Source organism: Equus caballus, chromosome X, assembly GCF_041296265.1.
Source record: "Equus caballus isolate H_3958 breed thoroughbred chromosome X, TB-T2T, whole genome shotgun sequence".
In the NCBI taxonomy this organism is placed as follows: domain Eukaryota; kingdom Metazoa; phylum Chordata; class Mammalia; order Perissodactyla; family Equidae; genus Equus; species Equus caballus.
Genome location: NC_091715.1, coordinates 108,038,143 through 108,051,712, shown reverse-complemented (window position 1 = coordinate 108,051,712; position 13,570 = coordinate 108,038,143). Strand labels below are relative to the sequence as shown.

The 13,570-nt window shown below is 40.4% G+C and overlaps 2 protein-coding genes across 3 annotated transcripts in view; one reads left to right on the top strand and one right to left on the bottom strand.

Moving 5' to 3' along the window:
- Positions 1-927: 927 nt before the first annotated feature.
- LOC111771635 (uncharacterized) lies at positions 928-5,876 on the bottom strand. The gene is made up of 4 exons (XM_070256889.1): positions 5,486-5,876; positions 5,343-5,405; positions 5,137-5,232; positions 928-4,847 (listed from the first exon to the last, which is right to left on the bottom strand). Exon 4 carries the CDS (start codon positions 4,791-4,793, stop codon positions 3,543-3,545), a length of 1,251 nt encoding a protein of 416 aa, XP_070112990.1. The 5' UTR covers positions 4,794-4,847; positions 5,137-5,232; positions 5,343-5,405; positions 5,486-5,876; the 3' UTR covers positions 928-3,542.
- ACSL4 (acyl-CoA synthetase long chain family member 4) overlaps positions 4,983-13,570 on the top strand; it is a 151,046-nt gene continuing 142,458 nt past the window's right edge. Inside the window, exon 1 of one of the 2 annotated variants that reach the window (XM_070256878.1) lies at positions 4,983-5,257. The gene's annotated coding sequence lies outside the window, so the exon portion shown is untranslated. The remainder of the gene's footprint in view (positions 5,258-13,570) is intronic. The other variant, XM_070256881.1, reaches the window with a different exon arrangement.

The window sequence follows — 13,570 nt, the reverse complement described above, 5'->3', positions numbered from 1 at the left end:
GTCACAAAGCTTCACTGAGCCCCTGAAGCAACAGAGTATAAACAGCTTTGGCTCAGGTGAAAAAAAAAGCCCCAGATGAAACAATGAAAATGCACTACTGGGCCAAGGGGAATACTTGGTGGGGCTTTGTGTCCAGGAGTGGGAGAGTAGACTGGTCTTCTAAGAGAGAAAGGCAGGCCAGGCATAGGGGGCAATTTAAGAAAAGCCTGCAGGTGGGGATGTTCACAGTGTATTTGGAGGACACTAAGGTGACCAGCTTGGTTGAAGTGGATGGTTCCTGTTGAGGAGCAGTGGTAGACAGAGTTGGAAATGTAAAGTTTTCTTAGGGAAGAAAAGCAGGCAGAGGGATTTAGATTTGAAACAGGCAGAAATAGTGTGATGTGACTAGAAAGCCTAGCTTAAAAGGCTTATCCCAGAGGCCTGCTGCTGGCGTAGTGGTTAAGTTTGAGCGCTCCACTTTGGTGGCCCAGGGTTCACGGGTTCAGATCCCTGGTGCAGATTTACACACCGCTCATCAAGCCATCCTGTGGCAGCATCCCACATACAAAATAGAGGAGGATTGGCACAGATGTTAGCTCAGTGACAATCTACCTCAAGCAAGAAGAGGAAGGTTGGCAATGGATGTTAGTTCAGGGCCAATATCTCCCTCACCAAAAAAAAAGGCTTATCCCATAATGACTGACTCCATCATATTGCTTTTGTGAAAGGAGAACAGTTCACTGAGGTCTGCTCAGACCACCCTTCTCTCTCTTGGCTCCTACCTCTTTCAAGTGCAAGTTATGACAGCAGTAGGATAAAGAAAGGACAGCCACAAGGCTAGTTGTGCTTCTCAAATGCTTGAGTTCCCTCCACAACACTATACCAAGACTCTTATCAGATACCTGCTGTTGTACTTGAAGTTTCCCAAGACTAATGTGACACAGGAAATACATTAGGCAAACACAGTCTTTATTCATAGTTATAGGCTTCCTTTTCGAATCCATTTCGACTATCTTATCCTAATGAGCTGAGCTGAACAATGAAGTAACCTCAGACCCCTATTCCCTTCTCTTTTAGCTTTAAACTTGGACCAGACCAAGAACTGAGCACAGTCTCTCGTGATTTCCTTTCTTCACTTCTTCCCGTTGCCCTGCTTAGCTCTCTTGCATTGAGTTTACTTACTACTCATGTGGGAGACAGTGGAGGAGAGAACTCACCTGGGAGAAAGAAAGCACAGACCCCTTTGTTCTTGTCCTGCCAAAGCCCCGCCCCACCAGAAGTCATTCATTTCCCATATTCTAACCTTGATGCATATCAGAGAGCCCCTCCCTGTCGATGGGTTGTGAGGCTATGTGGCCACTCCTCCAACTCACACACATGCAGTACCTCTTTCGGTTAAAGCCCGAGGTTTTACAGTGAGATATGTGGCCAATCAGGGGTACAACTGTCCCCTTCAAGGGAGATCAGAGTGTAGCTGGACCCCTCAGGGCAGGAAGAAGAGTGGACATTGGAAAAGTCCCTCCTGCATCTTTGTGAAAGTGCTTCTCCAAAAGTTCCCAAAGCTCCTGCTAGAGCATCCGGAACACACAAAAATGGCACTCGGGCCCCCCAGAGCCTTCCGTCAATATCTACCCCTTCAATGTCGCCAGGGATGCATCAGGACATCATTTTAACTAAATTGACCCCAAAGCCAGGCTATACAAAAGGCCAAAACAAAAGTTTACTTTTTAATCTCAGCCTATGCCCAGCTACATTGTTCAGCCAAGCTTCCCAGGTAAGTTTGTAACAAATGTGGCAGATGCTAGCAAGAATATAGACAGAGCAGCACAGCCCCTGCGAGATCAGGCAATGGTTAGTTCTAGCAGAAGAAAAGTGAGCTCCCCTCCCTTGTTCCCACAGGTCATTTGAGAAAAACGGAAGTCCCTCCCCCCTTCCTGGTGGAGCTGTCTGTGTTCTGTTCGGTCCCAGTGAAAGGCCCCCGGACCTCTTTTCCAGGAGCTGCAGGCTGGGGAGTCTTCCCTGGGGAAGGTCCAGCCCCCTCAGCGCCTCCCGCGCTGGGTGACTCTCCTCCAACAAGTCCGCCTGGGGAAGTCTTCTTCTTCTTGGTCTCCTCATTAATTATTTTGATTATTTGCTGATTACGTGGTAACGTAGAAAGTTGGAAGTTATAGAAAATAATTAAGAGCAGACACACCACTCATGCGCAATCATACCGTCCAGCAGTGGCCAGTGTTACCATAGCAGCACGTTTCTCTCCCAGCCGTTCGTGCTGCACGTTTTCTTACCATGCTTGAGATCCTACTACCTCAAAATGATAGCTACCATTCTATTGCCGACTTTTCCCCTTAAGTAGCATTTTTCCATGGCTTTAAGAATTGTTACCGCAATTTTAAATGGAGGCATCATCTTCTGTCTTACATATGTACTGCCATTTATGTAACCTTTAAGACATATAATACCGCAGTGCCAGACCCTTCCATGAAACTTAGTGCTGTAAGATAAAGTAATTATAGGTGACGTTGTTTGAGGGCTTATTATATGCGAAGTGCTCTTTTAAGTGCTTCACATGTATTAACTCGTTGAATCCTCATGCGGCTCTACAAGGCAGGTGCTATTATTATCCCTAGGTGATAGAAGCACCAACTGGGACCCAGAGGAGATGAGTGACTTGCTCAGAGAAAACAGCTAGTGAGTGGCAAAGCTGGGCTTTGAACCCAGGCATCGGGGCTCTAGAGTCTATGCTCTTAGCAACTGTAAGCTGGCCAGTCTGAGAATTAAATGCAATCATCAAGGCAGTTTACAATCTAATATACCATATACAATAACATTTTCTAGTCAAGAGAAATGTTCTCAGGATCCAAAACACATTCTGTCATTCGTTTACATCTAGACTCATAATGCCATTTATCAGCCATAAGAACACAACTTTCCCAACAATGTTAAAAATCTTATGGGAAAGTGCATAGACAGAGAAAAAGGCATTTTTCCTTCTCTGAAATGTTACCCTGTATGTGCCAATTATACAGGATTTACCACTTGTAAACTTAAAACTTAATTAGGAAAGAAATCATCCATCAAGAGAGTCATTGTAATATTACCATAAATGGAAAATTTACCGTTTGTGTAGTGAGACTCCCTTTTCTCAGAGAAGCATTTTAGACACTTCTCTCTCCCAACCAAATATAGATGGTCCCCCTTCCAGGACCCGGAGTGCTCCTTAGTTCCCTTTCTTTTCTCTTCCTCAGCTTAAAAACCTCCCTATTTCCCCAACCAGACTGTCTGAGATTCAGCCTCTTCCCTCTCTGGTCCCTACATTCCCATTACCGAAATACCAGTGTGGGTGTGGGTTTTGGTCAGGGTCAAAGCCTTCCTCCTCTCTGTGAGCAGAGCTTTCCACAATAACAACAGTTGACTTGCTTAGCAAAATTCATCACAGTTCATTCCCGGAAGTCCTGATCCCCCTGGCTACCCCTCTGGGTCAGTCCAACTCTGATGGGTTCCAAGATTGGCTCTGCATTGCTCTTCACTTGTTCCTCATCTCTCCCCTTGGGCCTCCTCCTCGTTCAGCTCAGGTTGGAATGTACATCTTCCAGAGAAGGAGACTCCTCAAGTGGAGCCTGTCCTGGAGCTGTTGCTGAGAAGGGGATACCAGCCTGGCCCCCCACAGGCTGAGGAAGAATGGACTTTGTTTTTTCCTCACTATTCTCCCGTTGAGGCCAGATTTTCTGCCCCACATTCACCCCCATACTTGCAGCAGAAGACTTGCTCGGAACTGGATCTCTGGCTGTGAATGATGCCCAAGCTTGTACTGTCAGAGGCCAAGGATGAGCCAAGACACTTTTGTTCCTTATATTCCTCTTCTTCTGTCTGCTTTTCTTCTCTAAGTTTCCCCCACTGTTAGTGAGGGGTGCTTCCTCCAATGAAGCCTGCCCCAGAACCACAGCTGAGCGCGGGGTACCAGCCTGTGCGCTTTGATACGAAGTAACAACTGATGTTTTATCGATCTCACTCTTTTGACCCCTGCTTCTAGGTTCCCCATTGACGTCATCATTAGCGAATTGTGAAGCCCCTGCAAAAGCCTTCTGTACCTGAGTTCGGCCTTTGAAAGACACCCAAGCCTGTACTGTCAAAGGCCAAGGTCTAGCCAGGATCTTTCTGTTTTTATCTATCCCCTTATGCCTGCTTTTCTGCTCTACCATTGTCTCCCCACTGTCTGCCAGAGAGGCCCCCTCAAGAGAGGGCTGAACTGTACTTGCTTCTGGCAACAGAGCGCTAGCTGGTGCCTTCCAAGGCTGAGTGAGAACTGATGCCTTTTCCTTCTCACCATTCCTCCTTTGCTGCCTGGTTTCATGTCCCACATCCATACCAGTATCAGCAACTGACAAAGCCCCTGTGACACAAGTCTGACCCAGAACTGGGGCTGCAGATGATGCCTGAGTCTGTAGTGTCAGAGACCAAGGAAAATACACAATCTTATTTTCCTTTCTATTCCTCCTTTTACGGCTGTTTTTCTTCCCTACGTTTCCCTGCCTGTCAGCCCCCTGCCATGCATGAAGAACAGGAGCAGCATGTGGGCGTGGGGCATCAGCCTCTGCACTGGGATACAAACTAAGAACAGACATTTTTTCCATCTCGTCATTCTCTCTTTGACCCATGCTTTTCTGCCCCACATTTGCCCCACTGCTTGCAGCGAGAGTAGCATCTTCAAGTGGAGTCTGGACTGTAGGCGGGGCTCCTGTGGCTGCTGCAGCTGAATCTGTGTCACTTGCCTGGGTCGTCAGAACCTCCACGTTAGCTACAATGTCTTTTTCCATGTTTCTCCCCTCCTCCAACTTTGCTTTCGTTTCTGGATCAGGTAAAGTGTTTACCTGGAGCAGAGAGAGCAGAAATAATCCAAGAGGCAAATGTGAGTCATAGTCAAGGCTAGCAAAAAGTCCCTTCTGGGAGGAGACTATCAAGCATCAGGTCTGGGGGCTGAAATTGAGATTCGCCCCAAGGATACCGGAAATAATTTAGAAAGAGAGCAGGTGGAGAGGAGGTGGTGAACAGGGTGAGGGTGTCAGACTCCTATTCTCGTTGGCAGCTGGCTCACTGATGCAGTGCTAGATTTACCACAACTTCCCACAAAATGCTCCACTTCAAGTAAGGTACATCTACCGGCAGCCATGGATGCCCTCAAAATACTGATGGGAGGCACGACTCTCAATCTTCATCAGCCTTCGATATCAGCACCGTCTTTGAAAGTAGACAACACTGAAAAAAGAACAACATCACAAAGGTATTTGAATAGATATTTCTGTTTGCACCTAGGGGTATAGAGACATCAGTCAAGGGTCAGGTATAGGCTTCAGTATTGTTGTTACCTTTTGATACTTAACAGATAACCTCGGGAGACCAGAGCATAGGTGAGAAAGCTGTGGTTAAGCCTATAAAATCAGAGAAAAAAAGTATTATCAAAGTGAGCACGACCAGGTGCCCCTAGGCGTCAGTCTGAGCGGATTCTTACCTGGCTATCCTAGAAATGCTCTGCCAGAGCTTCTTCTCAGGTACTCTCCTTTTGGTCTCGTGTAGAGGAATTGGTATACACACCAGTGACCCAGAAAGTCTACATAATTTGGTAACACAACATCTTTATCGATTGATGAAGAGATTCAGCTCCGTTCAGTATGGTATTAGCATTTAGTTCTCCCTCATTGATTTCTGATTCTTTGCAAGTTGAAAATCCAGGTCAGCTCTGGGAACCTCGTTCCAATAGCCAGTACAATCCATTCTTCGAATTCTAGATAAACAGAACTACAGAGCCAGTTCCTATTTCTCAGGTTCATAAACTGTCCGATCCTGCTACAAATTCCAGTGCTTTTTCAAGCTGTCTACTGTACCATATGTATGTGCAACATAATCTTGGAATGGGCTAATTATTTACATAATATCCTCTCTCTTTGAGCAAACTTTTTTTGTTGACCTTTTGACCAAAAAAGAAAAAAAAAATGGAATAAATCAAGGAGGGATCAAACTCCCTTTCTCTAGTTATGACTGACACAGAGAGCTCAATGAGGCCCCTGTGTTTTCCTTTGATAAGAAAGTGTAACCACACAGCAGAGAAAAGCAAGGCCTGGCATTGACCTAGTAGGGTTAGAAATGGAAAAATTGTTTTTGTTTTTTATCTGGAACGTCTTGTTCTCTAGAATAAGAAATGCGGCAGTGCCTATGTGAATGTGGTGTCCCCAGTTGAGATCAGGGAGGGCCCTCTGGACTTTCTCTTCAGTGCCACAAAGTGCCTAGAACTATTTTTACACAGGCAGTAGTCTCACCCAATCCTCTTTCAAGTACTCTCAAGGCAAGATTGTAGAAAGAGGAAGCACACAGCAAAAATTACATTCACCAATTATCTAGCATGGTTTCTACTTTTTAAAGATCTTCCCTGATACAATGGTGGTCTTTTTCACTGTTTGGTACATAGGTTAAAGCAGTTACAGGGCTAAGGGTAGCTTAGCTTGTGATAAATGCAGAGGTTATCACTAGATGAAAGCCAGCTGCCTGGCTGCCAAGAGGCCTCAGCAGGTGAAATTTATCTTGTTCAATGTAGTAGAGTCCAAGGTCGGTCCCCAAACTGAGAGTGGGTCTGCAGTCCAGTGGCAGATTTACTTTAACCAAACACATGGAGCCAGGTCTCTGTCTCTTTTTACATCTCTATTGTGTCTATCCATATTCACATCCATGTTCCTAACTGTGTGTGTATTTACGTAGGATACCTTGTCCCCTGGACTTCATGTGGAGGATGACTGCCTACTTCAGCCTCCTTAGCTTTCCCTCCTATGTGTTGACCCTTTTGTTCGTACAGATTTATTCGTTCTCTCAACAAATATTTACTGACACTGCTATGTGCCAAGCATGAGGCTAGGTGCAGGAGAGTATATATTTAGGTTTCAGGTTACTTAATTACAGTTACATTCCATTTTGGTTTCTCTGATGTGACTACCTTGATTGGAGTTTTATATGTTTCCAAACCTCAAGTTACGCTTTACAGAAACTCTCTTGGTTGGCTCTCATAGCTAGCTGATGACATTCCTTCTGTGGGGATTCTACTAGTTTAATTATCAGAGTCCAACTTAATTATTTACCCTTTCTGCAGGTTAATGTGGCCTCCATACTCTCTGACCCCCTCAACTGGCAATAAATCTCTCTGGCTTTTGGATAGGAAGGGAGTAACTTCTGATTCCAGTGCCATCCTTCTGCATTTTACTATCACCACTTCCTTTCCAACTTTTCAGTTAAGGGGTAACAACTGTTTGATGCTCATTTATTTGTGTTACATGAGAGTGAAATTTACATGTGTTGTGGTATAGGAATTGTCTGATGTCCCTCCTTTGATAAGCAGGAACCTACCATGATAGGCCTAATGGGCAGGGTCCTGTGAAGGGTGAAGTTTTGAAATCCTGATGTGGTTGAGAGTCAGGAAAAATAGCCCATATCATTTAGGATTCTTTCATTGCAAGTGACAAAAAAAAAGAGACTCAAACCAACTTAAGCAAAACAGACAATTAATAGCTCACTATAAGCTTAAATGTTCAGGGACAGAGGCGACTTCATGCACGGCTTAATCCAGAGTGCAAATTATTTCACCAGGAGCCAGCAGAGATACTTCCTCTGGGTTGGTTTCCATTTTCAGGCTCTTACTGGAGACCCCTGGTACCTTCAGTCTCACATTCCCTGATCCAGCAGTGGCATTCCCCTTCCTAGGAGAGCAATGCAAGTCCCTAAATTGAATCTTGTTGGTACAAATTGGCCTGAGATGGGTCATGTGTCCATCGCTGAACCAGTTGTGGATGGAATGCCCAAATACCGGGTCGCTTCAAATTCAAGAGGGAAGCTGGAAATTAAGAATGAAAGTATATAATCAGACATGGTTGTGAAGATAGGGAAGATGAGGAATGAGGATAGGGAAGTGAAAAAAGCCTAAAGCAATTCCTGAGTAGGAATTTAGGCACGCACATTATCTTTCAAAAAAAAATAGCTTTACTGAGATATAATTCACATACCATAAAATTCATCCTTTAAAGTGGCTTTTAGTATATTCACAGAATTGTGCATCAACCACTGTTACCTAATACCAGAACATTTTCATCACCTCCCCAAAACACCCCATGTCTATTAGCAGTCACTCCCCACTGTTTCCCCTCAGCCTCTGGCAGCCACTAATCTCTTTTCTGTTTCTATAGCTTTGCCTATTCTGGACATTTCATATAAATGGAATCATATAATCACATATAATCATATAATATGTGACATTTTACATCTGGCTCCTTTCACATAGCATACTGTTTTTAAGGTCTGCTCATGTTGTAGCGTGTATCCGTACTTCACTCCTTTTTATGGCCAACTAATGTTCCATTATATGGATATATCACATTTTGTTTATCCGTTCATCAGTTGATTGACATTGGGTTATTTCACCTTTTGGCTATTATGAATAATGCTTCTATAAATATTTGTGTGCAGGGTTTTGCTTGGGCTTATGTTTTCAGTTCTCTTGGATATATGCTTAGGAGTAGAATTGCTGAGTTGTATGGTAACTTTATGTTTAATCGTTTGATTAACTGCCAGACTCTTTTCCACAGAGGCTGCATCATTTTACATTCACACCAGCAATGTATAGGGTTCCAATTTCTCCATATCTTTGTCAACACTTGTTACTGTCTTTTTTTTTATTAATGCCGTCTTCGTGGGCATAAAGTTGTATCTCATTGTGGTTTTGATTTGTATTTCTCTAATGACAAATGATGTTAAGCATCTTTTCATATGTTTATTGACCATTTCTGTGTCTTCTTAGGAGAAATGTCTATTTAAATCCTTTGTCAATTTTTAAATTGAATTATTTTTTCATTTTTGAGTTGTAAAAGTTCATTTTATATTCTTGTTCTAAATCATTTAAGAGATACGTGACTTGCAAATGTTTTCTCCCATTCTGCAGGTTATTGTTTTGTTTTGTTAACAGTGTCCTTTGAAGCATAAATATTTTTAATTTTGATGAAGTCCCATTTATCTATTTTTTCTTTTGTTTGTCCTTGGGTTGTCATATCTAAGGAACAATTGTCTGATCCAAGGTCAAGAAGATTTATCTCTGTTTTCTTCTAAGAGTTTTATAGTTTTAGCTCTTACATTTAGGTCTTTGATCCATTTTGAGTTAATTGCTGTATATGGTGTGAGGTAAGGGATCCAAATTCATTCTTTTGCATGTGGATATTCCATTGTCCAAGCATAAGGCATTGAAAAGCCTATTCTTTCCACATTAAATTGTCTTGTCACCCTACATTAGCTTTTATAGCAGTTATTGTCCTTGATGTATTTAAATGTCTGAAAAAGATTAAACAGAGATATCTATAAAGTTCTGTGACAGCTTTTAAAACAGACATAACATACTTTACCTATTCCCTTCAAAATAGTCATTTTGGGAGTAACACTGAGATATGGGGAATAGTGGTGAAAAATCAAGGTGAACTCTAAGTATGTCACTAGCAAACTGACCTTAGATGGTATTTCCAAAGAGAGACCTCTAGGCAACAAGAGTATCAATTGAATGAGCATATAGCCTGCCAAGATGACTGCTTTTAAAGAAAACACCGATTTAGAATCATGCATTCTGTTCTCAAAAACAGAACAAAATTGCTAATTTGAGCCATTATACCCTAATAGTTAAGAGTATGGACTTTGGAATCAGACAACCCTGGGTTTGAATCCAGATTCCACCTCTTACTAATTATGTAAATTACTTTGTTTTCTGATCCTTACTCTCCTCATCTGTACTATAGGATAGTGATAGTACCTATTTCATTTTTATAAATTTTGTTTTGAAATAATTTCAAACTTAACAATTGTTTATATTTTACCCAATCTACTTCATTTACTTTATCATTCTCTGTATATATGTATGTATGTATGTATGTATGTATGTATGTGTGTGTGTGTGTATGTGATTTTTTTTCCTGAACCATTTGGGAGCAAGTTGGAGACATCATGCTCCTTTATCCCTAAATACTTCAGAGTATGTGTTCTAAGAGCAAGGACATTCTCTTACATAACCACGGTACATTTATCTAAATCAGGAAATTTAAAATTGATACAATAGTATTATCTAATCTATAGTACATTTTCAAATTTGTCATTTTTATCAATATTGTTCTTTATAGCTATTTTTTCCTAATTCAGGATCCAAAACAAGATCATACATTGAATTTAGTTGTCATGTCTGTTAACCTCCTCTCATCTTTAATAGTTCCTCAGCCTTTATATGTCATGACATTGACATATTTGAAAAGTACAGTGTATTCATTTTGCAGAATGTTTCTCAATTTGGGTTTATCTGTTGTTTTATCATGATTAAATTGAGAGTATGTATTTTTGGCAAAAATACCACTGAGGTTAAGTTGTGTCCTTCTCAGTGCATCATATCAGCAGGCGGATGACGTCATATTGCCCCAGTATTGGTAGTGTTAACTTTGAACACTTGATTAAGATGATGTCCACCAGGTTTCTTCACTGGAACAGTACTATTTTGTTTTGTAACTAATAAATCATTTATAGAGAGCTATCAATTGGTTTTCATAGAATCAAATGAGATGATATACATCAAGTATTGGGCACAATGCCTGGTATAAGTGTAAAAAATAGGCATCATTTTTGTTATTATTCCTACTATCATTGTTACTTTTATTCAAAAATATTTTAAGACCTAGACCTAGTATTCTACACCTTATGTGATTTGAAAAGAGAAGTCAGGAACATAGAACAATATAAGTTAAGGAAATATCAAGTTCAAGTGCTTGGTGCCATGTTGGACAAGATGACCTCTGTGACCATCCAGGCTTGAGATCCTACATTCTTTATGTTTCCTGAATTACGGACTGATTTCAGGACTCTTGAGAAGGCTGTTGATGCAATTTAATTAATTTTACACCTTCACTTCAGGTCATCTTTACTTCTCTCTATGTCGTGTTTGCAAGTCGTATCTTGCCCAAAGATGCATTTTGTTTGGCTCACATAGTGTTTTCTTTTCCCCTCTAAATAGTTGTTAACAATTTAAAATGGAAGATTTCATATAAAACCAAATTTCTAACCTCTCTTGAGAAACTGGAGCCTCTGAAGCTGCATTGTGCAGCCTGAGCAGGATAGAGGCTGTCCTCTCTATTCAGGAAGTGCACACTCTAGTTCAGTACAGTCCCCACCTAATCAGCTTCGCACCTTTGCCACCTGCCTGCCCTTTCCAGGCATTTGAGTTTGCAACATATGCTCTAGGTCTCTGTTACTCAAAATAAACTTTTCCTATCAACAGCATAGGTATCACCTGGGAGCTTCTTAGAACTACGGAATCTTGAACCCCATCTTAGACCTGTTGAATCAGAACTTGCATTTTAACAAGACCCACAGGTGATTTGTATACACATGAAAGTTTGAAAAGCCCTGGGATAGGGAATATGCTCTATCTAATCCAAATTCTTGGTAGGATATCAATTTTAGCCGGTTTCCATCTCTTACATAGTATGAGAGATGAGGAAGTAGAATTGCAAGCTCCTTGTGATGTATGTCTTCAATTTTACTAGATATCACTAAATTGTGCTCCAAAGTCGTTTTACAAATTTTCACTGCCATCAGCAGAGTATGAAGTTCCATTTTCCCATATCTTCACTAACACTTGGTGCTGTGGGACTTTTTAATTTTTAGCCAATCTGATGAGTATTAATTGGTATCTCATTGCTTTAATTTGCATTTCCCTGGTGACTAGTGAGGGTGAGCATCTTTTCACATGTTTATTGTCTATTTAGATTTCCAGTTTCGTGAAGCACCTTTGGGGTTGTATTTATTTTTTAAATGTATAAATAGGGGCCAGCCCAGTGGCATAGCGGTTAAGTTCGCATGCCCTCTTCCCTGGCCTGGGGTTTGCCAGTTTGGATCCTGGGCATGGACCTACACTCCCCTTATCAAGCCATGCTGTGGCAGGCATCCCACATATAAAGAAAAGGAAGATGGGCACAGATGCTAGCTCAGGGACAATCTTCCTCAGCAAAAAGAGCAGAATTGGCGGTGGATGTTAGCTCAGGGCTAATCTTCCTCAAAAAATAAAATAAAATAAAATAAATGTATAAACATATTTATACATTCTCTGGATAAGAATCCTTTCTTAGTTATGTGCATTGCAGCTATCTCCTCCCAGTCTATGAATCATCTTTCATATTTTGATATATTTTTTGTATAATAGTTTTAAAATACAATTAATTAAAATGTATCCAGAGTTTCTTTTTGGTTTGTGCTTTTTGTCTTTGGTTTAAGAAATCTTCCTCTACCTTGAGATCATCCTCGTATATATTGTACAAAAAATTTTGAAGTTTTACTTTTCATACATAGTTCTTCAGTCCATCTGAAATCTGTTTTGTATATGCTGTGAACTAGGATTATTCTTGGCTCTTCTATCGTCCCATGTTGGGATTATTATTGTAACTGCACTGAATTAGTGATTCATTTTGAGGAGAACTGACATCTTTATAATATGAAGACTTCCCATGCATGAACATGACATATTTTCCCATTTATTCTTCCTTTACGTACTTTGCTGATGTTTTACAATTTTCTCCATAAAGGTTCTGCATATCGTTTCTTCTTATAATTTCTAATTAGTTATTGTTTTACTTCTAATTTTGGTATGTTAGTCTTATATCCAGCATCGGTCCCACTCTGTTTTCAGTTCTAATTGTTTGTCTATAGATATCTTGGATTTTCTATGTGGCCAATTATATCATCTGTAAATAACAGTTTTGTGTCACTCTTTCTAACTCTTATACTTTATTTCTTTGCTTGTTGTATTGTAGTCACCTGAACTTCGAGAACTATGTGGAATAGAAGAAATCCTAGCAGTAATCTTTGTCTTGCTTTTATTTTAATGGGGAGGCCTCTAAAGTTTCACCATTCAGTCTGATATTTTCTTTAGTTTCTAGATTGATATTCTATATCAGGTTAAATCAAAGTTTGCTTCTATTCCTAGATTGCCAAAAGTTTTTTTTTAATCACGAATAGGTATTGAATTTTATTAAATATTTTCTCTGCATCTATTGAAATGATTATATATTTCTCCTTTATGTATTAATGTGGTAACTAAGCTGCTAGATTTTTTTTATGTTAAAATGTTCTTATATTTTTGGAAAGAACCCTACTTCTCAAGATTTTTTTAAATACTTTGCTAGAATAGATTTGCCAAAATTTTAGTTTGGATTTTTACATTTATATTTAGGTGTTTGGTCTATAATTTTTCTTATAGTGTTCTGACTTGGTTTTGGTGTCAAGACTCTAATAGATTTAAGAGTTTTGCAAGCTTTCCATCTTAAACAGTTATGGTAAAATCCACAACTGAAATAATTGGGGCCTGCAGTATATTTGGTGGGGAGCCTTTTACTTGTGATTCAAATTATTTAGTGGTTATTGGTTTATTTAAATGTCACTATTTATTCTTAGTGGCATTTTGGTAATTTATGTTTTTCTGTAAAAAAGACCATCTGTCTTCATATTTATTTGCACAAATTTGTTTATATTTATCTCTTCATGC

What these genes read in the sequence shown, in the direction of transcription:
- LOC111771635 (XM_070256889.1), bottom strand. Translation starts at nt 4,793, where the DNA reads ATGGAAAAAGACATTGTAGCTAACGTGGAGGTTCTGACGACCCAGGCA.